The sequence below is a fragment of the Puma concolor genome, chromosome A1 (assembly GCF_028749965.1).
Source record: "Puma concolor isolate L17-30 chromosome A1, mPumCon1.1.hap2, whole genome shotgun sequence".
NCBI lineage: Eukaryota > Metazoa > Chordata > Mammalia > Carnivora > Felidae > Puma > Puma concolor.
The window spans coordinates 110773664-110801478 of NC_141667.1; the positions used below are offsets into that span (position 1 = coordinate 110773664).

General features: G+C 39.1%; 1 protein-coding gene across 4 annotated transcripts in view; it reads right to left on the bottom strand.

The window, feature by feature from the left end:
* Positions 1 to 27358, bottom strand: part of KIF2A (kinesin family member 2A) — a 68127-nt gene extending 40769 nt beyond the window's left edge. For 2 of the 4 annotated variants that reach the window (XM_086700159.1, XM_086700148.1), the window contains exon 1: positions 27049 to 27358. In XM_086700159.1, coding sequence (XP_086556285.1) covers positions 27049 to 27112 — 64 coding nt within the window. In that variant the 5' untranslated portion in view covers positions 27113 to 27358. The remainder of the gene's footprint in view (positions 1 to 27048) is intronic. The other 2 variants (XM_086700172.1, XM_086700169.1) reach the window with 1 other exon arrangement.
* Positions 27359 to 27815: the final 457 nt, after the last annotated feature.

A 27815-nucleotide genomic window follows, 5' to 3' on the forward strand; every position in this document is an offset into this window, starting at 1 on the left:
CTGGTACGATTTCCCAGTGCACAGTGGCTAAGTGTCAGCCCTGTATTTCTACCTTAATCATACTGGACTGCCTCCCTTGGAGAAAATTTTCTATAAACCTAGCTCCAGGGAGCTCCTATATAAAAAGGAGCCATACCAGTCTCTGTCTTCAAACAGGGAACTTGTGGGGTTTTTTTAAATCTCCCTATCTTCCTATAGGAATCAACTTTTGCCATCCTTGCCTGCAGAGCCCCACCATCCCTTAGTATTTCTGATCCATTTCTACTCCATCGTGGTATCTTGCTCTTGAGCTCAGCTGTCTTTGTTTTCTCTGATGCATGTGGGTCAGAAGAATGCCAATATATAAACTTTACTGAACTGTTTTGATCAGAAGTCCCAATCCATCGTTAATTCTTTATGTCAAATTCATAAAAAAATGGGAGTCAGATTTGAAAACTTTAGGTTCACACTATCATATAAAATTACTCTTATATGAATTAATTATACCTGTTACAATCTCAAAACTCAAGATATTTAGAAGTTTTCAACTTTATTTCAACTACTTGTAAAGATAAATTACAGTGTGGAAAATGTCATCTTTTGAGAGCAAAGGATAATACTTGGGAAGAGTTTTGGAAAGTAAAAGCAAATCCTGCAGAACCTCTCTCTCCCCATTCCCTGTAGAATACTTCCTCGTGTTTAATACTCAAACTTCATAAAACATACTTCTCTCTCAATGCAAGATACTTTGGCCAATGTTTATACAGAAGAATTTATATTTATATTTATCTATGCCAAAACTCAATTCACATTTTAAACAAAAGAGTATGCTAGAAAAGTTGAGTCACATTCCAAATATAATTGATAGACGGTCAGAATCACATATTAAAAAGCATGTCAAGTACCAAAATGATACGAAATGTAGGCAAAGAATGATGCTTGCATCATACACATTATGAGCCATTTTCTGACAGTGTGTGCTCGTCCCAAATGTATTTCAAGTCTCTCATATTTACTACTCCTTGTTTTGCTTAGTGTTGAACAACTCCCAAAATATTTAAGAAAATGTTGAAAGAGCATGGGCAAAATGCAATTACGACGAAAGAAAAGTTTTTACTGCATATAAAACTGATTTGTTACCCTTAATACTTATTATTTGTGCAACATGATAGTTTTTACTGATATGTAGATGATTTTATAGTGTCAGCTGCATTTATGAAATAGTCTGGGGAATGTGAGTCAACGATGAACACTGTAATTGTTTCCCACTTAAAATAAAGGCAAATAGGAGCACCTGGGTGGCTCAGTCGGTTAAGCGTCTGACTCCTGATTTTGGCTCATGGGATTCCTGAGTTCCAACCCCAAGTCAGTCCCTGCTTGGGATTCTCTCTCTCTCCCTCCCCCTCTGCCCTTCCTCTGCTAGTGTGCACGCTGTATCTCAAAATAAATAAACATTTTTAAAAATTAAAATATAAAATAAAAACAAAGGCAAATGGACTCTCACTTAACATTTTCACACACAACATAATTTTCAACAGATTCAACAGATTACAGACCTTAAATGTGTATGTTTAAAAACAGGATCCTAAGTTTCTGCTACTGAGAACTAACAGACTTTTAAATATAATTAAATCATATGATAAATATAATTAAATCATGATAATTAAGAAAAAAAAATCACAACGTCTATATTTGACCATTTTTAACCTTAAAAGGCTAATTTAATATGGTTCAACCCCAAAGAAATATATATTTCACCCCAAATTTAGATGTCAGGATAATTTACAAAACTATTAACTGCTAAATCAAAGAATATAAATACACAAAATATTTTGAAATCACAACCTTTACTTCAAAGCCATTTTATGTTTAGTTCATTTTTAGAAATATTTTTGCATCATTGAAAGTCTCAACTTTTTGTTTGGTAAAATCATCGAGAAAACAGTTCAGATCTCAACTTTAAAAAATATTAGTAGGGGTGCCTGGGTGGCTCAGTCGGTTAAGCATCCAACTTCAGCCCAGGTGATGATCTCATGGTTGGTGAGTTCTAGGCCTATGCCAGGCTCTGTGCTGACAGCTCAGAGCCTGGAGCCTGCTTTAGATTGTGTCTCCCTCTCTCTCTCTGCCCCTCCCCCACTCCCACACGCCCGCACGCGGGCAGGCGCTCTCTCTCTCTCTCTCTCTCTGTCTCTCTAAAACCAAACATTACATTTAAAAAATAAAAAATAAAAATAAAAATAAAAATATGAGTAAACATTAAGACAAATTACTTTTTAAAAATCACTGAATAGAGAACACCAGAACTTAAGTCACCTTTGCGCCAGTGAACAAAAATAACATATAGATTCTTCTAATCTTTAAAATTAAGGTGGTTACTTAAGATTGCTATTAGTACTATTTAGCTTGCCATAAAATTTCATATATTTATTGAGCTGTCAAAAACAAGTCTTACATGTTGACAATTGCCTTTTGGTCTCTGAAAACAGGATCCTATTATATGTTCCTTAGTTCACAGCTGAATTCACAGCAGCTGCGAGACTAAGAAATGCCAGCAACCAATTAGGCTGGCATAAACCTTGTCTAGCATATAAAGTATAATTTGGTTGCAAATGCAGCAGACAAGAGCCAAAATAAAACAGTCAAGAATACTAATAAAATATCATTACAAGTATTTATAAGACTGAATATTTAAAATGGTAATATTTAAAATATATGTATTTTATTAAAAGGACACAATGGTAGAATGTTAGGAAAAACACGAAAAAGCAACAATCAATTCTTTTCAGACCCACTCTGTTTTTGTTTTTTTAAGTTTATTTATTTAGAGAAAGACAGATCGAGCATCATAGGGGCAGAGAGAGAGGGAGAGTGAAATCCAAACAGGCTCCGTGCAGGGCTCAATCTCACAAAGTGTGAGATCATGACCTGAGCCAAAATCAAGAGTGGATTCTCAACTTACTGAGCTACCCAGGCACCCCACTACTAAATTTAAATATACAGTCTCTCTACTGCAACTTTTCTTATAAAACCTCTAGTAACCTTCCCAATTTTCAATCAGAATACCACTGCATAATGTGACAGGCTCTTTTTTTCTTGACTACTTTTCCTTATTTACTTTGATGTCTATTTATTTGAGAGAGACAGAGAAAGAGAAAGAACAAGCGGGGTGGGGGCAGAGAGAAGGAGAGACAAAAATCCCAAGCAGGCTCCGCACCATCAGTACAGAGCCCGATGTGGGGCTCAAACTCACGAACCATGATATCATGACCTGAGATCAAGAGTCAGATGCTTCAATGACTGCACCACCTAGGTGCCCCTCTTTTTTCTTGACCTTCAAAGAAGCAGTAATGAGGGGAGACCAAGCTGGCTCAGTTGGTAGAGCATTGTGACTCTTGGATCTTGGAGTCTTGAGTTCAAGCAGCACATTGGGCACAGAGCTTACTTAAAAAAAAAAAATGGTAATGAAATCTAGTTCTCTCCTTTTGTACCCTTGCAAGCAGAGACAGAGAGGAAAAGCAACCATAAATACCCATTTTCAGGATAAAGAAGTATTACTCTGAATTATGAAATCGCACCTTCAGAACAGTGCCTGACAGAATAATGTTTCCAGAGGGTGAGTAAAATACGCACACTTACTCAAAATAGTTGGTAATAGATATGTGAAAGGAGCACTTTTGGGCACCTGGGTGGCTTAGTCAGTTAAGTGTCCAGCTTCAACTCAGGTCACAATCTCAGTTTTTGAGTTCAGGCCCCGCATCAGACTCTGCACTGTCAGCCTGTCAGCGTGGTGCCTGCTTCGGATCCTGTCTCCCTCTCTCTCTGCCCCTCCCTAGCTTGCACTCTATGAAAAAAAAAAAAAAAAAAAAAGAGCACTTTCTTCCAACTCAGTTCCTAACAGAAGAAAATCATGATAAATTATCTTAAAATACACTGACCTCAAACTTTGGTGACTTCAATCATATAACTGATGAAAACAAAAGATCTCTCATTCTTCTTAAATAAATTTGATATAAAATATTGATTCCAGTACAATAAATCAAGTGTACATTTAGTTACAGGAACCAAATAGCAGTGTAGAATGCATATTCATAAACCTGAGTGCATCTTTCCAAGTAGAATCAAAGCAAAACAGGTTATATTAGCTTTCATTGTCTTAGGTTTGTTTTACAGCTGTCTTTTAAAATAGACATTCCTTTTTTTCAGCTTACTTTAATTTAGACAGTAAAAGGATGCTCTGTCAAGAGTATGAAAAAAAATTCACCTCTTTCTTAAGTTTACAATATAATTTTCTGGCATTATAATAGTGAAATTGGAAAAAGTTGGGAAAATGGGAGACTGCCAAAATGCTGCTTTAAAATAGACTAAATATGACAATCAAAGGACACTGCTAAAGCATTAGTTAGAAAATAAACATTAATTACACAGTAATAATCATACATCATTTTTCTTGCCAACTATCTCAAAGTAGCTTATAATTTATTATTTTTACATTGTCTCCAACAGAAAATGCCACTCTGTTCCTAGATGTCCCTCACAGTGAACAAGGACAGTAAATAAGTAAATGAGGACAGAAAAGAATATGGACATTTGTCAGATGATTACAGCAGATACAGCAGAAGTCAAACTCTCAAACTCTGATATCCAGGTTTTGTTAACTAATCTAAACAGTGATGAAAAGAATTCTTAATGAGGACTATCTAAGCGTCACACCTTCTTCAATAGCTTTGCTGAAACAAGGAGCCATTAGAGAAGGATACAAATAATGCCTCAGCTGACACTGGTAACAGTGCTGTTGCTGTCCAGTAAATCCCTGGGGAATGTGACTTTGCCAAACATAGAGATCTTTTTGTTTTGGTATATCACATTTTAAGATGTTACTGTTTACAACTAAATTGAAAAGTTCTAGCATTTCTCTTCTTCGACTTTAAAGTGTAAAGCTAGAATTTTGATACTAGAAGAGAAAATTGGGAATGATACGGCTAAGAATTTTCATGAAGAAAATACAACTTAATATATGGGACAAACTTCATATTGTACACAAACTACCAATTTTCCAATTCTTACCTCATCTACCCATTGTTTTGAAGAGGGATATGAAAATTCAATACTGCTCAGTTTCTCCGGGGTGACAGGAAAATGTCAGATCTTGTTGGGGTATTTTTTTGTGATGAATGAACCACAATGCACACTAACAATTTGCGCAGATTTGTCATTTAGAAGAACCCACTGTGCGCCCTTTTAGGAAAGTTGATTTTTAACTCACACAGGTAGGAAGAAAAACATCATAAATGGGCCAAGATGCCATTTAAAAGTATTAAATCACCGTAGTTTCCTGATATTACTTTGCATATTTGGGGTTGGGGGAAAGATGATTAAAAATTGTTCAAAAACACTAGTAAAGGGAACATAAAAACAGAATTTCTATAAAAAAAAAAAAATCCCCCAAACACAAAATAGCATTTAAAAAACTTCACAAAGTTTATTAACTAAGTAATTCAACACATTCTAATTATAAAGTCATTCTTTATACCTACATTCCCTTGGGTTTTAGAATACCCATACTGAATCTTTCTTTCCTCATTTGTTTAGAATAAAAGATCTGCTATCTCAAATACCACAGTTTTACAACCAGTGTTGTTTAAAAAAAACACACATTGCTGATAGTCCAAAGATTTGAAGAAATGCCTTTCACAGATGTTCGGCTAGATGCATTAAGCAATGCTATCTAATTGCTCCCTAGCTTAAATTCTTATTTACTCAAAAGGGAATTCTATAGCAATACAGCTGTGCTATTTTGTGAACTTTTCACAGCGACATGTAGATATATTATCTTCTCTTATCTTAAACACATCCTAATAAGACACACGGATCTTTGGGAAAGTTTTCAACAGCAGCAACCCAGGTAATTTAATCTTTATTCCCAGAATTTAAATATCACTGATAAAACTGCCAAAAACATTATAAAATGTTCAACTATTTCAACTGGTTTTCAGCTACCCTCCTATTATTTCATTAGGAAATTTAAAGCCTGAAGTCAGTTGACTGACCGCAATAGTGTTTTGTAAAAGTTGCAGATATGTTAATGAGAACATCAAGCCAACTGATGACACCAGAATCTTACAAAAAAACCTCTCACTGATAAAGAGAACAAGCAATCTGAATATTCTACTGAGATGAATCTTACCGTTTATCACTTAGAAGAGAAACTTGCTACTGTCTATAGAAACAATAACATATGCCAACACAAATAAGAAAAAATCCCTAGTATTCAAAATCTACCCTGTCTACCCTTCCTATCGTCCAGGATGACAGGACAGAAAGCTTCCCTGGAAGCCCTAAAGAGTGTTACAAACACATCGTGATATTCAAAAACACATATTCTAAAAAAGCATTTTCACTAGAAAATGAAATCTCTGGAAACTGCCTACCAAGCCAAATAATGATACCTACATTTAAACATTCAGGGGAGCCTGCGTGACATGCTCAGGGGAGCATCTGAGCATGACTTCGGCTCAGGTCATGATCTCACAGTTCATGAGTTCAAGCCCCGCATCATCAGGCTTTGTGCTGACAGCTCAGAGCCTAGAGCCTGCTTCAGATTCTGTCTCACTCTCTCTGCCCCTCCCCTGCTTGCACTCGGTCTCTCTCTCTCTCAAAAATAAGTAAAATTTAAAAAAAATGTTTTATTAAAAAAAAAAAAACACATTCAAAACAAAATTGCTACAGACATAGATGAAATCTTCCCTGGAAATGCTGAATCTGTAGTCATACAAGTGCAATGTCAACCAGCCATCACTAAAAATCAATTAGTTTAACTTTAAAGGGGTCACATTCTGAACCACTAAACAAAAATGCATTCCTTCATGCATTATTCTATTGCTTGAATAGCAGTCCAAATTCAGAACATTTACCCATAACTCCTTTGTTACGGACCGAATTGCGCCTCCCTGCAAAATCATATGTTGGAGTCCTAACCCCCAATAGGATGGTGTTTGGAGATGAGGCTTTGGGAGTTAGATGAAGTCTTGAGGGTGGAACTCTCATGAGGGGATTAGTGGCTTTCCAAGAGGAACAGGGAGATGCTCTCTCCGCCAAGTGAGGACATAATAAAAAGGAGGCCATCAGCAAGACAGGAACAGGGCTCTTATCGGGAACCCAATCAACCAGCCCCTTTATCTTGATTGGACTCTCCAGCTTCCAGAACTGTGAGAAATAAATGTCTGTTGTTTACAAGCCACTTGGACTACAGTACTTTGTTATAGCATCCAGAATAGACTAAAATGTTCTCTTTCAAATGATATTGACCATGATTAAAAAAAAAAAAAAAAAGAATCAAAGATACGGCATATTCCCTGCCCTGTGCCAAAATCTCAATCCCTGACTGCAATGTCACTACTTCTTCCAGAAACTGATTACTACAATCTCTGCTCCACCCTACCTATTGAAGACTATGATGATAGAGGCTCTGAGCCATGGATATTTCTATTTTCAACGCCAAGCCAATGTGGATTAAGAAAATAAGCGATCACTACTTTAAGCCCTTTTACCACTAGGGTAAAATGTGAAATACCAAATGTAGTGTGGCTAGAACAAAAAGTGTGCAAAGAAAAATAAAGCCATAGAAGGTCATTATGGACAGGGACTAAAGTCAGACTATGAGTTGGTTTTATACATATTTTTGAGGTACCTATTGGACATCTAGTGGAGGTATAGTGTGTCCATGTATACAGTATATATCTGATATACTGAGGATGGTCTAGGCTAAAGATAAAAGCGTGAACTCTGTCAGCATATAGATCATGCATTCTCAACAGGGGTGATAGTGCTCCCAAGAAAGCAAAAACTGGCTCTTTGGAAGGGGGCATCTTAAATATTACAATGGCCTGTAGCCCTCCAAAGGGCTATAGTACATAAACAGAATATATAGGGTATTAAAACTTCATGGGGGGGGGTATGATTAGGAGAAAAACGTCTAAAATAGCACTTTGAAGGAGGGCAATAATTAAAGAAGTTTTGGAAAACAATGATACAGTATTTAAGGCAATGAAAGTGGATGTGATCACCAAGAGAATTTGGATGGAAAACCTGGTCTTCAATGTACAGAAGTGAGGGAGATGAGATACCAGCAAAAAGGATGAAGAAGTTGCATGAGGAAATTAAGAAAAATCAGTAACACAGAATTCGGAAAGGTGAGTGAAGAATGCATTTCAGAAAAGAGAGAGTAAATCAACAGCATCAACTGTTGTTAATGTATCAGGTAAACTAAGAGCAATGCCTAAATGTCAAAGTGAGATTGACATTTTTTTTAAGATGACAGAAGTAATAGCCTTCCAATGGTGATGAAAATAATTCAGGAGAGAAGATGAAGTGGTAAGTTTGGGCAGGTGAAAAGGGAATAGGGTCTAGTATATACGTGGAGACAAACGGCCTAAAACAGAACAGAAAGTTGATTCATGGAAAAATACGGAAGAGAGTTACACATGCAGAAGCTCTTTACTGGAAGTGCCTGGGTGGCTGAGTCGGTTGGGCATCTGAATCTTGATTTCGGCTCAGGTCCTGATCTTAGGGTCGTGGGAGCCTGGGCATGGAGCCTAACATTCTCTCTCTCCCTCTCCCTCTTCCCCTCCCCCACTCATGCACATGCACACACATGTGCTCTCTCTCTCTCAAAAAAAGTTATTTTCTGAATGTGTGTATTTCTCAGTGGTGAAATGGCAAGTAAGGTCATCGGCTTAGAGTATGGGTGAGTAAATAAACACTAAGGATTTTATGACAAAAGTGGGCCAGGAAAGAGTGAATGGACTAGAGATATGATTGCTCATTCAAAAAAAAAGCAACCATGAATTTAAATTGTGGTCAGTCAGCACAAATGTCATTTTCTCCCCCTCCAGTCAATTTCAGACAATCAAGAAAGGACAAAGAGGTATAAAATATACATGAGGGAGAGGGAATGATCTGCCAATCAACAGAGGGGGTAAGGAAGCTGAAGATATACCAACGAGGCAGTGCTTATAAAAAAGTTAAGTAAGGACATGAAGGGAATAAGGAACAAAAACAATAAGGAACAATAAAAAAAAAGTAGTAGGATTATAAATCCTGGTGGGGTCAAAAGAATAGCGAAATCAGGATATTAGAAGGAAGGAATATGCTGGAAAGACTTCAGTGGTAAGTGAAAAAACGGTACATGTGTAAAGCGGAGATTATGGAGATATTGCAGGGAGATAGTTCTATAGGTATATAGTAAGTGGGCTAAGGCCAAGAGCAAGATCACTGAAAGGAAGCGAAGAAGTTCAAAGAACTGAGAGGCCAGGGTACTGGAGGGATCACCTATACGTGAATGCTGCAATTACGAAGAAATATGATTGGAATCGGATAGGAGACAGTAACAGTGAATCAGAAGCAAAAATCTTTATGACATTAGGAAAGTTGGCAAAGTCTTAGGTTCCTATCTTAGGAAACCAAGTATATGGGTGTTTCCATTAACGAAGGTAAGGAATAGAGGAAACACAGAAATATGGTGACAAAAGGCAATGGATTCCATTTTTAATGAGTTTAATTTGAAATACTGGCAGGAAATCCACGTGATAATATATAGATGTAAGACCTGAAACTGAAAAGATATGGTCTCAAAAGACATTTTTAAAAAATTTTATCTTAAAAATTTTAGTTATGAAAAATTACAAACACATACAACATAAACACCAAATGCCCTTCATTCAGTTTCATTAATGTAGAACACATGGTCAATCCTACTGCCATTCCTCCCACCACCACAAATGGATTATTTCGAAGCAAATCTGAGATATCAATCATCCATATTTACTGCAGCATTCAGAGATAACAATTTTATAGGTTTTTCATACTCTCCTTTTTTAAAAGAAATCCATTCTAATGTATTTATTTTTCTTCTCTTCCCAGATGTTTTAGTATAGCTGGAAGGGTTTTAAATAAAATGTATCCCATGCACAGATCTGTTTTAAAGTAATTAAGGAGAAAGGATCATGAAAGAAACCAAAACAAATCATCTTTACCATAGTTCAAGTTTAAACTCCACATCCCGAATATGTCTTTATGCCTGGTTTTAAGTTGTGCTTACTATGATTTCTCTAAATCCAAGACACACAATATACTTACATGGACACCTACACACATAATAGTCAACTTCCAGCAACCTTCAATTCTGGTAACAAAGACAGCCAACTTCAAGACTAGGATTTCCTTACTTATCCTCTATCAATATCCTCTCTCACACTGCAGTGTTGTTTTTCACAAATGCTAAATTAATTTGTTCTCTATTTTGAAAGGTCAAGAATGAGTGTTAAGAGCAGAAAAGAATATATGCAAATATTTTAGGTGATATAGGTCATGGAAAGAACTATAAAAGGACATAAAAGCAGATCACACCTTAGATTAGGCAAATAATTTCTTAGAACAACAAAAGCACAAGCAACAAAAGATGAATAAACCGGACTTCATCAAAATTAACAACTCCTGGGGCCGTTTCATTTTGTTGATGGTTTCCTTTGCTGTACAGAAGCTTTTTAATGTAGTCTCACTTATTTTTGCATTTATTGCCTAAAAAGGTTATTATGACATGTAAGTTCTAGCTCAATTAAAAAAAAGAAAAGTAGATCACAGTAACTAGGGAAAACGCAGAGAAATAGAAGACCAATGATAAAACACTGGGAAACACCAATATTTAAGAGGGAGACAAAGAACAGAAACATAGAAAAGAGATTAAGAAGAATAGATCAAGAAGTAAGAAGAAAACTCAGATAACGTAGTACAATCAAGTCCAGGAAAACAATTTTAAAAAGGAGGAGTTGGGGGCGCCTGGGTGGCTCAGTCAGTTGAGCTTCTGATTTTGGCTCAGGTCATGATCTCACACTCTGTGAGTTCAAGCCCCACATCGGGCTCTGTGCTGACAGCTCAGAGCCTGGAGCCTGCTTCACATTCTGTGTCTCCCTCTCTCTCTGACCCTCCCCCGTTCATGCTCTGTCTCTCTCTGTCTCAAAAATAAATAAACATTAAAAAATAATGAAAAAATAATAATAAAAAAATAAAAAGTAGGAGTTGACAAAAAGTACTACAATTGACAAAAAATATGAAAAATGCTCATCTTTACTAGTAACAATGCAAATTTAAATAAAACTCCTCCCTGTTGCCTATGAAGTTTTTTTAAAAAAACTTTACTGAGATATAATTTACATAATATACCATGTATCTATTTAAAGTATACCATTTAATGGTTTTTAGCATTTGTAATATTTTAATCACTTCAAAAAGACACCTCCTATACTGTCGCCATCACTTCCCCATTCTTCCAACAACCCCCTCCCCATAATAAGCAACCACTAATCTACTTTCTGTCTCTATAGATTTCCCATTCTAGACATTTCATATAAATGAAATCATATAATGTGGTCCTTTGGACTGGCAACTTTCACTAAGCATGAAGGTCTTTTTTCTTTTTTTTTTAATGTTTTATTTATTTTCAGAGAGAGAGCGCAAGCAGGTGAGGGGCAGAGAGAGGAAGAGAGAGAGAATCCCAAGCAAGCTTCCCATGTCAGGGCAGAGCCTGATGAGGGACTCGATCTCACAAATCGTGAGACTATGACTTGAGCCAAGATCAAAAGTTGAACGCTTAACCAACTGAGCCACCCAGGCATCCCAAGCATAACGTTTTCAACGTCTTGTCTATGTTGGAATATACCATTATACGAATAAACCACAATTTGTTTTTCATCATTTGATGGCCACTGGGGTTTTCACCTTTTGGCTATTATGAATAATGTTATAAACATTAATGTACATGTTGTCATATAGACAGATATTTCCCGTTCTCTTGGGTACATTCCTAGACTATAGCATTTTTTGTTTTATTTTTTAAAGACTTTGTGTGTGTGTGTGTGTGTGTGTGTGAGTGAGAGAGAGAGAGAGAGAGAGAGAGAGAGAGAGAGAGAACGCGCGCGCACACAAGTGCTTGGAGGGGGGAGGGGAGGAGGAGGGAGAAGAAGAGAATCTTAAACAGGCTCCACCAGTGCAGAGTCAAACCGAATACAGGGCTTGATCTCACGACCATGAGATCATGACCTGAGCCCAAATCAAGAATCACATGCTTAACCAACTGAGCCACCCAGACACCCAAGACTTATTTATTTATTTTTTTTTTAGAGCAGCCTGAGGTACACAGCAAAATTAAGCAGAAGATAGGATTTTCAAAATACTCTGTGCCCTCACATATGCATAACCTAACTCATCATCAACATCCCCTGCCAGGGTAGCACATTTGGTATAACTGGTATCTGCAATGACACAACACCCAAAGCCCATTATGATTCACTTTTGGTGTACAATCTATAGGCTTGAACAAGTGTATACTGACATGTATCCACCATTATAGTACCATACTCAGTATTTTCACTGCCCTAAACATCCTGACTTCTGACTACTCATCCGTGCCCCCACTCATAACCCATAAAACCCTGAAAAGGTTTTTAAAAACCTAAATTATCGAGGATGTAAGCTCATGGCTCATCTAATTCATTGCTGGTGTTAAGTTCATAACTCACTCAGTCAATACTCAATGAATGCCTGCTATGTGCCACGTACTATACCTGACGCTAAATTTCTAATAGAGAATCACAAAGACCTGTATACTTACAAAAGGTGACAAATTTTATTACGAAAAAATAAAGTGTACTGAGAAAGAATAAGAAGAGAGATCAGATTTTGATTATGAGAGTTACAAAAGACCCCTTTGACAAATGCAGAAAAAATGTTTAAGATGAAAACAAAAAGCCACAATTAAGCAGAGTGGGGGACAAAACATCTGAGGTGAAGGGAACACTTTGTGCAAAAGCTCTGAGGTAAGAAAAGTCACTAAATGAAAGCCAGTGAGGCTCAACAATGGGAGCAAGGAGGTAAGTGGATAAGGTGACACATGAAAGGTAAGAGCCTGATCACATAAAGCCTTGAAAGGTCATGTTAAGGATCACCTGATCCATGTTCTCCAAAATCCTGACCTACTGATAATCTTTCCTTGCTCTTTATTTTCAGCCTCTTCTCATCCCTCTAGCTTCTTCCCTTCAACAAATATGCTGATGTGATTTCTCTCCATTAATAAAAGAACAAATTATTAAGTGGCATAGCCGTGCATCTTCCACTTCCTCTATATGAATGAAAGCTCCATGTGGAGACATATTTTTGATCTTCCTCCCCACCCCATTGTTTTCTACTCAAAAACTAGTACATTGCCTAAAATACTCAAAACATATTGGTTGAATGAACAAACAATACACATACTTTCACCCAACCACCCTTCCAGGCAAAAGCTGATGTTTTGGACAGTAAAAGAACAGAGACGTAAGTGGCTTTAAGAGGTTCAGTTCCTTGATCTGGCCTCAAATAACGAGGCAATCTACTTAAGTGAATTAACCAACTACAAATGAACAGAAATACAGGCAAGTAATTTCATTAACACATTTATTTCACTTATTTATTTCATTAACACATTTATTTCATTTATTTATTTTGTTCAGAGTCTGAAAAAAAATTCCCATTTATTTAGTAGGACTGCTCAAGTTTATTAGGTTAAAAACCATAATGTTTATTTTTCAAAAACTTTTAATTAAAAACATCACCTTCTTCTCATTATCAGACATAACACGACATCTTGTTTTTCTATACTAGCTATCATAACACTAGAACTTAAATGTTTTTCATTATATGTCTGGACCTCATAAACACTTTATAAATTAAGTATATTATCTTTTCTGGGCCATTTAACATCAAAAGAAAACATTCTACACACACAGTCCTAATTCTATAATCCAAGCTAGCAAATCTCCAAAAGGTATGTTGTACAGTGTGTGGACAAGGGTATGAAGCAAGGGGCACTTGTGCAGTTAAGAAGGTAAATTCACATTTTCTCTCTAGAAGTAAATTGTCAAGATCTTTCAAAATTAAAAATATTATTTTTAAAAATTTTGCAACACAGCAATTCTATTTCTAGAACCTTATCCTACAGATAAAGGCATCAATATGCAAAAAATGTCAAAAGTTCAAAATTATTCAATACAGTATATTGCCTGTGTAAGAACTACAGATTGGGCACAATTTGAATTGTGTTATATTTAACCAATAATAAATTGGTTATTATTAACCAACCACACACACACACACACACACACACACACACACACACACTACATATAGGCACAAATTCACAAATATTTGCTTGAAAATGCAAAACAAATCCATGCACACATATACAAGAACCTGGAAATACCAGTTATCTCCTGGGAGAAGACTTAGGTGGCTAGGAGGCAGCCATATAATAGACTTTCCAATATATATCCTTTGCAGCTTAATTATTAACCACAGGACTATATTATTATTCAAAATAGGTAATTAAATAAAAAAAAAGTTGAAAGTGTACATTAAAAGCAATGACACATACCTCTTGACACCGAAGATGAACACAAATCAATTTTTTTCGTCAAAATTAAATAGAGCAGTGAGAAGAGCAGAGCTAGAAGTTCATTTAATCATTGGTTCAAAAAATAGATAATTTACTAAGCATGAACAAGCACTGTCCCAGGCACCAAGGATACAATGCAACTTGAGTCTGACCAAAGACAATTAAACAAATATAATCCCATGAGTGTTTTTATGAGTAAACAGAAGGGACTGGGAGACCACAAAGCAGGGGACGTATCCTAATCTATGAAACAAGGAAGAACGGAATGTTTAATAGAGACAAAAAAGAGCAAAAGCAGTGGATTCAGTAGGCAGAAGTGTAGTATTCTAATAAGAGTTCAGTGTGTCTGGAATGCCTCAAGTAAGTTGCAAAAAATCAGACTGGAGAGGGAGGTGATTGTTCAGGGTCTAGAGTAAGCTATGCTAAAGTTGGGCTTTAGCCAAAGGGCAACAGACACACAGCGTGTGACAGAAAGTTTTAAGCAACAGAAAGTTTTAAGCAAGTGATCGGGGGCCAAATTTGTAGGTTTGAAAGGTTACTCTGAAACAGTAATCAACCAAAGGTGGAGATTACTATTAGAAATTTGTTGCGATGGCTCAGGCAAGACATAATGCTAGCCTCACAAAGTTATAGTGGAAGGATGGAAAAAGTATATGGATTGAAGAGGTACCTGAGCTGTTATATATTAAGAGAACCTGATGATAGGACATGACATTGGGAAACACCAAGGAGTCTAGGAAGACATCTAGGGTTTTGAGTTGGGCAGTGGGTGATGGGTTCAATTTTGGACATGATGAATTTGGACATGTATGTATGAGACAGCCATGTGGAGATATTTATTAATCCATTAGATACACAAAGAATCTGTAGCCAGCCAGGGCTGAGGAGAAGCATTTAGTCCACCCAGAGTGAGATTGCTGTGTGAGAAGTACTACAAGGCTAGGATCAAGCCCTGAAGAACATCAACATTTAGAAAATGAAGAAGGGCATCTGCGTGCTTCAGTCTGACTCTTGGTTTTGGATCAGGTCATGACCTTATGGTCTGTGAGAAGGAGCCTCGCATTGGGCTCCAAGGTGAGCGTGGAGCCTGCTTGAGATTGTCTCTCTCTCCATCTGCCCCTCTCCCCTGCTTGCACTTGCTCTAAAATAAACTTTCTAAAAAGTTAATTAAAAAAAAAAGAAAATGAATGGGGCACCTGGGTGGCTCAGTCGGTTAAGCGGCCGACTTCGGCTCAGGTCATGATCTCACAGTCCGTGAGTTCAAACCCCGCGTCGGGCTCTGTGCTGACAGCTCAGAGCCTGGATGGAGCCTGCTTCAGATTCTGTGTCTCCCTCTCTCTCTGACCCTCCCTTGTTCATGCTCTGTCTCTGTCTCAAAAATAAATAAACATTAAAAAAAAAAAAAGGAAAATGAAGAGAGAAAGAAGCACCTACAAAGATTGAGAAGTAAGAGTATAAGGGGTAGGAAGGAAACAAAAAAATGTATTTACTTTTAACTTAGTTAAGGAATGGCTCTTAATGAAACCCAAAAGAGTATGTAAGGTTAAAAGCAATGAATTGTTCTTAATAAAAGTGTACCCTCCTCAAAAAAAGGTATACCCCAAAAATCAAACCAAGAAAATACCCATATTTAGGGTCATGTTGTAACCAACTCTCAATATCAGCTTTGGGTGGCAGGGAGTGGAAAATGTAAAAATTCAACCCATACATTACCCCAAAAACAATTTCAAACAACAATTTAATAAAAAATAAAGATCACTGAACCTAGACAAGCCCCCAAATCCATCAATTATGCCAACGGACTCCTAGCAAGTTGATATAATCTCTTGTATTTTCCTGACAATACAGCTGCTCACCTAATAAGAAACATTCTTTCAAATGAAGTACATGCTCTTGTCTAAAATTCTGAAGTCATGAGAACAAGGACGGCTGAAACTCATGCAATGGCAAAGAGTCTGGCAAAAGCCAAAATTTCGTTTTCAAAAAAAAAATCATAAAACCACCGAGCACCTGCACGGAGTGCAACAGCGATTTAACGGTTGGCTATAACTGACACAGTAGTCTTTACTAGGGAGAAGTCCCATTTCTATTCCCTCAAAGGCATCAGATGAAGGAACACAAATGGTCATGCAGCAGATGCCAGATGGATTAATAAAAAACACCTGAAGGCAATCTATACCACAGAAAAATGAAAGCATTTTTAAATTAATGGCTTCCAATGCCTGGAACATCCATAGTACACAAAGAACTCTTAGAGAATTAGTGTAGAGGACTTTAGAGGCAGACGACCTATGCTCTAATCTCCTATTTGCTACTTACTTTATGTATGACCTTATTCCTTTTTTATGTTTATTTATTTTGGGAGAGAGTGAGAGAGAGAGAGAGAGAGAGAGAGACTGCAAGCATAGGCGCAAGCATGTGCGCATGCACAAGCGAGGGAGGGGCAGAGAGAAGGAGAGACAGAATCCCAAGCAGGCTCCACACCATCAGCGCAGAGCCTGATGTGGGACTCAAACTCACTACGTGCAAGATCATGACCTGAGCCGAGATTGAGTCAGACGCTTAACCAACTGAGCCACCCGGGCATCCCTATGTATGACCCTAGACAAGTTAATTTCCTTAATGTAAAAATATCAGCACGTTTTGACCAACAGCAGTATTTTATCAGAGTTGTCTGTGATTAAATTCTTAAAACTTAACCTCACTAACTAGGGCCTCTAATTTGCTCTCCATTCCTAAAACTCATGTATAGGTAAGTCACTATATCCGTTTCTCTTTAATCCATAGTAAACTAAAATAATAACCCTTCCCCCCTCAAAAGTTTGATGCTGTTTGCACTCCAACTCACTTTCCATGAGATGAGACATTAGACCTCATGTATTTATCCTACAAGAGGAATTCCCTATTTTATAAATAGAACAGCTGTTTAAATTATTTAAGTTCAACCCTGGCTCCCCTCAAGAATGAAGCTCTAGTTCTAGACACACTGCTTGGACATTTGTCACAGCATTTGAACTTAAACTCACAATGTCCATGGGTCAAGCATATCTGAATTCTCCCACTGCACTACAGCTCATTTTAAAAAATGTGTTAGCAAACCATCAATCTCTCACATTGGCCAACAGATGAAGTGTAACAAAAATAAAAAGCAAAAGTTAACCTTAAATGCAACCCTAAAGGGTTGACCCTCATTCTTAACATTTTTTAGAGCAGTTTTAGGGTGATAGCAAAATTGAGCAGAAAGGTACAGATTCTCCATGTACCCCTGTTCCCACATACCCACACCCTCCCAAATCATCAACAGCCCACACTGGGTACACTTGTTACAATGGATGAACCTACACCAACACATCAATAATACTCAAAGTTCGCAACTTTATATTAGGGTTTGTTCTTGGTGTCATGTGTTCTGTGGGTTTTGACCAATGTATAACATGTATCTACCATTACAGTATCACAGAGAATGATTCCACTGCCCTAAAAATCCAATAGGCCCTATTTATCCCTCAGTTATTTCTCTTTAAGTCCTAAACTGCAATAGCAGTTAAGAGATTTTTTTTTCATGTTTATTTTATTTGAGGAAGGGAGGGAGGGAGGGAGGGAGGGAGGGAGGGAGGGAGGGACAGAGTGAATGAGAGGGGGAGGGACAAAGAGAGAGGGAACAGAGGATCCGAAGCAGGCTCCATGCTGACAGAGAGCCCCATGTGGGGCTTGAAATCACAAACCCTGAGATCATGACCTGATTCTAAGTGAGACACTCAACTGACTGAGCCACCCAAGCACCCCGCAGTTAAGAGATTCTAAATGCTGAAATGACATTCAGAATATCGAGGATGAAAAGTAAGGCAAAAGCCAGAGCAGAAAAAAATAGGGCAAAAATAAGAGCAAAGGAAAAGTAAAGGAGAGCAGCTGCCTTTCGAGAATCAAAACCCTTCATCCATTAAAGAGCCGAAGCCAGATCCTTTAAGTGTTGTTTTTCCTTCCCATTCCCTTCCAGGAATTCTAAGAGGGTTTTGACTAATATACTATAACTGAGTCTTCTTAAGTAGGCAAAGCAGTTAGTTATAGCTTAAGTAAATTCCTGCTCTACATATAAACATTTATTGGAAGTGACTCATACCTTAGACTCATTTTAAAGATACTAGCTGCAAAAACTATAAACAGCCTGATTTGGATGCTCTCTTTGATATTAAATTGTACACAGGCTCTACAGTCCTCTACAAAATATTCATGAATAGGATTAGCTTGATTAAAAAGAACTGAAGAGATTTTATAACCTACACTCAGACTTTCCAAATGTTAAGTCCATTCCTTTCAACACATATGTTCTTTACTCAGCACAAGTGATATACCACCATATAACATCAATTCTTTTTGCAGGCTGCTAGATTTCATCTGTTCCTTAATCATTGCTCACCCTCCTAGAATGATGCAATCTTATCCTTGCTAGCTCTCATTTTCAGTATTACTCTACCTCTAATCTATCACTAATCACAAGCTAACTCCTATTACGGCTCTTAGGAGATTAAGTCCTACCGTAGTTTCCAAGTGTCCTAGAAATTAATTCCAAGAAGCATTACCTTACCTTTGTTTCCAAGTCTTTAATAAAGTGCCCCAGATTACTTGTCCTTCCTTATTTTCCTTATCTATCACCCTCCCTTCTGCCTGTTTTAAATGCCTTTACCTCACAGCCCTCCACTTCCAGCTCAGGAACTTCTCACATGCTGCACATTACATGCCTGGAATGCCTCCTTCTCCCCATGGCAATCTACTGGTCATCTTCTTCCCACCATTTAAACTTCACTCTCCATGAAATTTTGTCAGATCATCATTAGGAAATGCTACTTTTGCTAAAATAACAGATCACAACCCTGGGTGCACACTGAAATCACCTGTATGTGTGAAGTTAAGTTTCATCAACGTATGAGGTGTTTTAAAATAAAATACTGATTCTCAGGCTCCATATCAAACCTATTAAAACAGAATCTCTATGCAAAGGGCCAGGATAATGGTGTTGATGGGTGGGGGTTTGTTTTTTATGTTTGGCTGTTTTTAATTTCAATGTCCCAAGGTGAATTCTGTGAGTAGCCAAGGTTGTGACACCACTATGCAGAGTCTACCCAGTTTAGAAACAGCTCCCACAACCACATTTATCCAATGGGTTAAATATATGTAAATCTATCACATCCCACCCCACTAAAATACCCTTACCACATTGTCCTGACCAATGTATATAGTATAAATATATGAAATTGCCCTTCATAAGCCTTAAACACTTCCCAGTAATTTATACCCTCTGGGCATAGAGTTCCTCTTCAATAAAATGGGTAAAATACTATCTGCCTTGCAGGGCTGTCATAAAAATCAAGCAAGATACTGGATATTAACACATTTAGGAAAGCAACTGACTTTATAAAGGGTGCAAATGTTAAAACCCTTCAGATATCAAAAGTGACACCTGGATTCAATTTTTAAGAAACAAACAGAATTCACATGGCAGTATGGAAGATACAAGGTATCTGGATGACACTGATAGCCCCTGAATGAGAGTTATAATCAAAAAGGAGTCTTTGTACAATGTAGACACTCAGCTTATCCTGTCGTTCCTTTAAAAATTTTTATGTAAGTGAAATCTGGTTAAAATTAATAGCAAAACCAATAAAAAATCTGGAGAAGTAAGTCTCTGAAATTAAGTAAAATACACAGCTCAGGGAGGTATCTGATTCTCATAGTCCCCTGGCCACACTGTGTAGGGAGGTTACTTCCAAATTACATATAAGCACTAGCAGCTGCTCCATCAGTTTTCATGCTCTTGTTCCCTAATCTCTGTGTTTATAAGCACCCCAACCCAGAATTCCAAAATCAGTGGCTCCTCCACCAGAAATTTAACTGAATAAATCTTATTCCTTTAGATATCAAAACAAAAGTAAAAAGTCGTAAAGTTAAAACTTCAGATGGGTATTAGAGAACAGAAAATAGGCCAGTAATGACAAATAATGCCAATTTCTTTTTTTTTTTTTAATTTTTTTTTCAACGTTTTTTATTTATTTTGGGGACAGAGAGAGACAGAGCATGAACGGGGGAGGGGCAGAGAGAGAGGGAGACACAGAATCGGAAACAGGCTCCAGGCTCTGAGCCATCAGCCCAGAGCCCGACGCGGGGCTCGAACTCACGGACCGCGAGATCGTGACCTGGCTGAAGTCGGACGCTTAACCGACTGCGCCACCCAGGCGCCCCAATAATGCCAATTTCAATAAAGTGACAGGAGCTACCAAGACTGGTGGAACTTTATTAAGAAGAATTCTGAGGATCAATATGAACTTACCAGGAAAGCACACCATAAGGGATAATGGATATTAGTCTTGCACAGAGGAGGTGAAAGGGATAATATATATGACACCTATTTTCCACAAGACTCATAACTCAGAGTCCAAATAAAGAGCCTATACCTAAAAAGGGAAGTGGTAATAATGTACACACAGAACAGCATACTTCTATCAGTCCTAATCACACCATACATCAATCATTTATTTACTGTTTTTGAAGGCAGGAACTGTGTATTTTTTGTATCTCCAACACCTATCAGAATACCTGATACATAATGAGCTATTAGTAAAAATGTATTTGATAAATCAGTAGGAAAAGAGAAAACTATGAGACACACTGTTTTGTGATATGACATAATCACTCACAGTCTATATACTGAAACATTCTCAAACTCTAGTAAATGCCCACCTGAACTACAAGCTTGGTTGTAGTGGATAATGAGAAAACCAAGTAGCACCAAACTGAGAGAGCCCAAGGACTAGATTTATAAGCACAACTTTAAAAAGGGACACCTCCCCACTCATTTTACTCCCAGTTACAAAAAGTTAACCTAAGGTTAACCAACAATGAAACGATATTGTATTTGGAGGAGGTTTTGCTTTTGTTTTGTTTTGTTTTAATGTGTATTTTTGAGAGAGACACACAGAGACTGAGAGCGAAGCAGGGAGGGACAGAGCGGGAGACACAAAATCTGAAGCAGGCTCCAGGCTCAGAGCTGTCAGCACAGAACTAGACGCAGGCCTCAAACCCACAAACCATGAGATCATGACCTGAGCCAAAGTTGGACGTTTAACTGACTGAGCCACCAGGCACCCCTGGAGGAGGTTTTTAAAGACAAATCCCAATGACCATGAACTTGAATTTATTTAACTCTCCACATAAGTACATGGCACAGTAGCCACTGCATGTAATCAAGAGCTTGATTGTTTAACGTGGTGAGGTTCTAACTTCTATTTTCACTTAGGCACTATAATACCATTTTTATTACTTTAATCAAAAGAGGTAGTATGTGATAGGAGGGTAACCTATAACCTATATTTACTCCACAGCTGGACCAGAAGAGTGAAAATTAATCGTACTCAAGGCTTAAGAATTGTATCTATTCTTAAACTCAGAAGAATGATCTCAAAACAAATAAACTCCTTAAAAGATTATTTTAGGTTACAGGGCAGAGGTGTTAAAAGCAAAATAGATGGCTGAATCCAAGAATTAAGCTTTGCAAAAGATTAACGTAATATAGGGGTGTCTGGGTGGCTCAGTCGATTGGGCATCTGACTTCGACTCAGGTCATGATCTCACAGTTTGTGGGTTTGAGCCCCGCATCAGGCTCTGTGCTGACAGCTGGGAGCCTGGGGCCTGCTTTGTGGAGTCTGTGTCTCCCTCTCTCTCTGTTCCTCCCCAACTTGTCCTCTGTCTTTCTCTCTCTCAAAAATAAGAAAGCATTAAAAAATATTAAAAAAACAAAGTAACTTAATATTAATGACAAGTACACTTGTGCCTAGGAAGAATGGGTCTGGATGATCTCTCAAAGAACCCCACTCTGGATTTTCCACTCACGCCTCCTTCCCTATTGAAACAAGACAAACGCTTAACTGACTCTTTGCTATTTTCTAGACTTTAAAAAAATTATAACATATAAAACAAGTTGACACATAAGTTTTCCCCGGGGTCCCAAAATTTTTGTCATAAGAATCAAGTGACTAAGCAATGAACCTGGGATTCTGTAGTAATTCTGGAAGCAACAAGTGACTAACTACTGAAAGGGATTTTAAAGCCTTAGAGTGATGAATTTTCATCCTTATAGTCAATAAAATATCAGAATTCAATCTGATCTCACCAATTCGGAAAGTTTAATTCAATGTAAGTTTTCTGAGCCTCTCTGGTAATAGTAGAAAAAAATTTACTTACTACAGGGGCTTTTAACATCTCAAAAAAAAAAAAAAAAAACCCACCAAAGTACAAAGTATACAACTTCCTACCATTATCCAAAAACATCTGTCCCACTAAAAAGAAAAGCAGGAGTGAAAGAACCGAGGGTTTGGTTCAGGCTATGTCCCTAATCAATTAACATGTGATCTTGGCAAAAAACAAAAAACAAAAAAAAAAACAACCTTAGATTCTATGGCTATAAAATGATAAATCTACCAGCTTCCACACTGCTTATTACATCATAGGGTTTCTAGTGAAGATCCAATTAGATAACCTGTTTGGAAAACTATGAAGGCCTAACAGACACATATATGGAACCATTATCATGCTAATTACCATGTAAAAGGAAACTATTAATCCGCAAATTCCCCCATTCCACCCACTCCACAGAGCCACAAAATTGTACCTAAAGAACAACCATATTGCTGTGTTGTTCATCTTTATTACCTACCTTCACACAGTCCATTCTCCAAAAGTCTATATAATGACATGTAAAGATGAACTAGCAGAAGAATAAATGTGGCAAAGTAGATAACAAGAATTAGGCCATTTAAAATCTTTCCTAAATAAAGAGTGCCTGCCCTAAACTCCATGATTCCCAACAAATCCTCTGAAATCTTTAATTTCATGATTTCAGATGCTTAATTAAAGCATTCTTTTCCTTAACATTTAAGACACAGGAATATTTTTCATCTTTGTGACTTTCTATTTACTATACCATCATCACTTTTTACCAGATCATTCCAACTGGGCTTAACACTGCTCCCTAGTGCTTTTCCTATGACTAAGAAGCAATTTCCTACATATCCTTATTGGGCTGCAGAAAGCTGTGTATGGTTCCTAAATAACTGAATTCTCCCTTAACTGTCACAGTTCTCAGTTCTTGACAGATAGTCTGGTTTCTATGCTATGCAAGACAGGTTCCTGGCTGCCACTATAAGTTGTATGAATATAGCTAGACAAGTCACTTGTGGTGACTTGGGACTCTGCTTCCATATTTATAAAAGTGATAACTACATTAACTTTAAGGATCTTTCAGGTTGATCTTTCTCTTCAGATCAAATACATCAATGCTGTGACTAAGGGACCCCCAGAGAACAATCCCTTCATAGTTACAGCTTCCATATATTCAAAACATTTCTCATTTCTGCCCTAGTCCTCAAAGGATAATCATAGCTACTGTCAAAGAGATAAGAGATATTTTAACAGCACAATTAAAACCTACAGTTTTAGAGTCACTGGATTCTAGAAAGGAATCGAATCAGAGGATAACTGAAAGCCACATACAAAAAAAATAGATTACACATGAATGTCCTATTTCCAAAAATTAGTCTAATTTCTTACCAGGTTATCTCCTGTGGTGGGGATCAATCTCAGTACACCTAACTTCTGTCATTTTTAACTTAAAATACCAGAAATGTCAAATTAGCTTTGGTACATCACTCAATTGCAGTCAATTCCAGGGATGTTGAATTAAGAGGCCTGAACAGAGTTGGGGGAGGGGAGCAGAATAGGGATGTGGTAGCAAAGGAAGAGCCTCGATGGAAGGGTTTCACTTTCAGGTAAGATTTCACCCAAATAGTTAACTTATATAATGTTTGAAAACCAGAAATTCAGTAACGAATGATCCACTCAAAAACTATATGCAAGAACCTTTGCTAGGCACATAGAGGAGATCCACAGATAAATTCAGGGAATTGAAGAGACTATTAGTAAGTATTCTAATCCAGTAACACCTGACTTTGCTTGGCATGGATGTGAGTAGCCTGCCATCCCTCAACTGGATTCTCTACAGCACCTGGTCTCCAGTGTAGTCTGAAAACACAGTATTAAAAGAAATACATCCAAACATTAATACTTAGGAAATATGCTGCCTCATGAGTGATACAGAATGACTTAGGAATTCAGAGGCTGACTATCCAGGGACTAATTCCCCATCTGGCTTTAGCAATCAGTGAAGACTTACTGGGATTAGTTTTGAGCAGGGTCTTGAAAGATAAGAATGAATCTGTTTTAGTTTACCTGTTGGCCCTCAGAATATATGTTTTATTTATATATGAGCATCACTTATCGGAGAAGCATTTTCTGAAATAAGGGCAAGGATCACCATCAGGAAGCATGCAGATCATCAAGTTACCAGTTAACTGCAGTCTGCAACAGCCCTTCTTCACTCATGTGATTTCCATGGTCTCAGGCATTACATTAGTGCTCATCCAACTACAAAGTTTATTTTTGTTACAATAACCACTAGTGTTTTATAGAGATGTGCTATAGAAGTGGGAGGAAACAAAACAGCTTCTTTAAAGTGAAAAAGGAAAACATACAGGGAGTCTCCCAGATATGCCTTCTGTGAAATACCACCATCCAATGCAAATGGCTATTCCCTTCCAGTTGTCTAATTTTACCTTCCTCCAATTCCATCTTGCATCTGATGAGCATAAATGACTATAGGTTGGGATAATACACATTGCGATGATTTCCGTTATGACCTCATGGGGAAACTGCTTTGAAATGTGACTTTAGATTATTAACACTTACATAAACACAAAGCTCTTATACATGTCTGGGTTTCAGGTAAATGCAAAAGGTAAATGTTAAAAGATTAGTAAAAGTCTCTATCCTCGAACCCTACAAGAACCAAAATTGTTTCCAGTCAAACTTTTAAACAAAAAAATTTTTAAAAAGAAAAATACAAAGCTTTGGAATGCCATATGACCCTTTTTAAATATATATTTTGTAGTAACACCTACAATCACAAAGGCTTAGAATGTAAAGAACTTTACACATTTTATTGCACCCTCCAATTTTAAATAATATGCAAATCCTACTTTTGTTGTAATACAGTGCACCCTCATTCATTCTAAAAAAGAAACGACAGTAACAGCACTGTTAAAGGACAGTTATTTGAAAAGAAAATACAAAGAAAGCCCAACCCAAATAAAGGACACATCGCCTTCCCACTAGTGTTACTGGTAACTTCTAAAGCTCTAAGCGGTGTAATTTACCTTTTCACATACAGGGTAATGATGCTTCTGGTTGTTAAGGCAAATTATCTCAAGTACGAGGGAAAAAAACCCATTAGCTATATAGGGCCTACCAATATATCACACAAAGTAACAGCAAAGTCAGTCTAGCTTCACATAACTTGGTCAAACTTGCTAGAAACCAAGAGGGGGTGAATGTGAGAGCAACCTTACTACCGGCTACACTAAAGAATAATAAGCCATAAATAAAGGCTTATGAGCAAAAGGGAAATAGAGTCAAGAACACCACACATCTCCATTACACATCTCTAGCTCCTTTCAATATTCGCACTGAAAGAAAATTCTACTTCTCTCTCCATGCGTGTTTTTCTCCTTTACAATATAAATTATTTCCAAGCCTGGCTGGCACCTCACTCCACACCCCAAGCCAATGACATAAAACATTTTTTCCAACTAGAACCTATAGAGAGATACATAAGCCCAAGGATTTTTTTTTCTTTTGAATTCGGCATGTATGTTCACCTCATCTAACACTTTCCTCTTGGCTACCTCTCTAGAGAGTGTGAAAATATCAACATCCGGTGGCCCACCCCCACCCTCTCAGTAATGCATCGCAGAGCTTAGGCTCATCCCTCTCCTTCCCTTTCAGTCTCATCACCTCTGAGAAGCTCATCGAACACCACTTCCCACTGCTCCCCCCCCCCCCCCCACATATTCATGGCCGAGCACGACGTTCTCGGCATCCTTCTTCCAAGGAAAGGACTAGCAAAAAAATGAAAGGCATGCTCGAGAAGCGAAAGCCGAAGAAGCCTGCCCAGCTTCGGGGCTGGCCTTTCCCCACCCGCCTCGGACCGGTAGTCGGTTCTCTAAATCCTGAAACCAATGGTCTCCACGCTCTCCCCACCCCCAACCCCCTCAGAGATACTGCCGGAAAATGAAAAGGGCCGGGTGAAACGCGAGGCTGGGTCCTCCCTACAGAAGCCCGTTGGCCCCGGCCCCCCGGGCTGGAGTCCCCGGGGAGGATGGAGATCGCGCGAAGAGCGCCGCCTCCCCCCCCCCCCCGCCAGTCCCGGGACCCTCCGCCTCACCCGCTCGAACCCCACAGATGGGCCCGCGACACCCAGGCCCTTTGCCGGCAACCCCTCCCCGCCCCCCACACTGCAGCGGCACCCGGGGCGGACCCCACGCCGGCCTCCCTCGCACACACGCCACACACAAAAGCGCCGCGGCCGCCGCCTTCCCGCCCCCACAGCCCGGCGGAGCAATCAATGAGGCGGCCAACCCCGCGTCCCCTCCGTGAACGCTCGAATGCGGGGCCCGACCGGCAGGGGCGGCGGCGAGGCTCACCATCGCTCCGCTTGATCTCCACGTAAATCCCGATCTGTATCTTGCCGAAGTTGGCCGTTGCCATCACCTCATCTGGAGCAGCGGCGGCGGGCCGAGGGAGGGGGACGGGAGGGCGGAAAAGGCGGGGAGGGGGCGGGGTAGGTGTGGGAGGGGGAGCGGTTGCCCGCGGCCGCGCCGGCCCGGGCGACAGCGTGAACGCGAGACGGGGCCGCGAGGAGCAGCGGCGGGGAAGCAGGCGGAGGCCCCGGGCCTGCAGGCCGGCGGGAGGACGCGCACGCCGGGGCGTCGGGGTGAAGCGAGGGCCGGGGCCGTCAGGCGGCGCGGGGGAGAGTGGGAGGGCCCGCGCCGCCCGCCCAGGAGCCGACGCTGGGGAGGCGGGGCGCCGCGCGCCTGCGCAGAGCACGCCTCCCGCGTCTCTTCCTCCTTGGCCAGCCTTTCCCTGCTGCCTTCAGGCGCCCCCAGCGCAGCTTTGCGGCCGGGTGGGAGGGCGTCGGCCTTGGCTTGGCCGGCCCTGGAAGCGGAGCGCGCGCGGCGCGGTCTCCGAAGAGCCAGGATCGAGTTTGATTTCGGCGCGCGGCCTGGAAGAGGCGGGAACCCGTGTGCTAGTGCCTTCCTGTCTCTCTGGCTTCCATGACTTGGCCCCGTGGCCGGAATGAATTAAGGGCCCTGTGGTTTCTGGGCTTTCTGAGTGTATTGTAGGGCTGAGGGATGTGAATTTAGGGACCGGCCATTGACAGCACGGGCGTAAGTGTATCATCTGAGTGTCA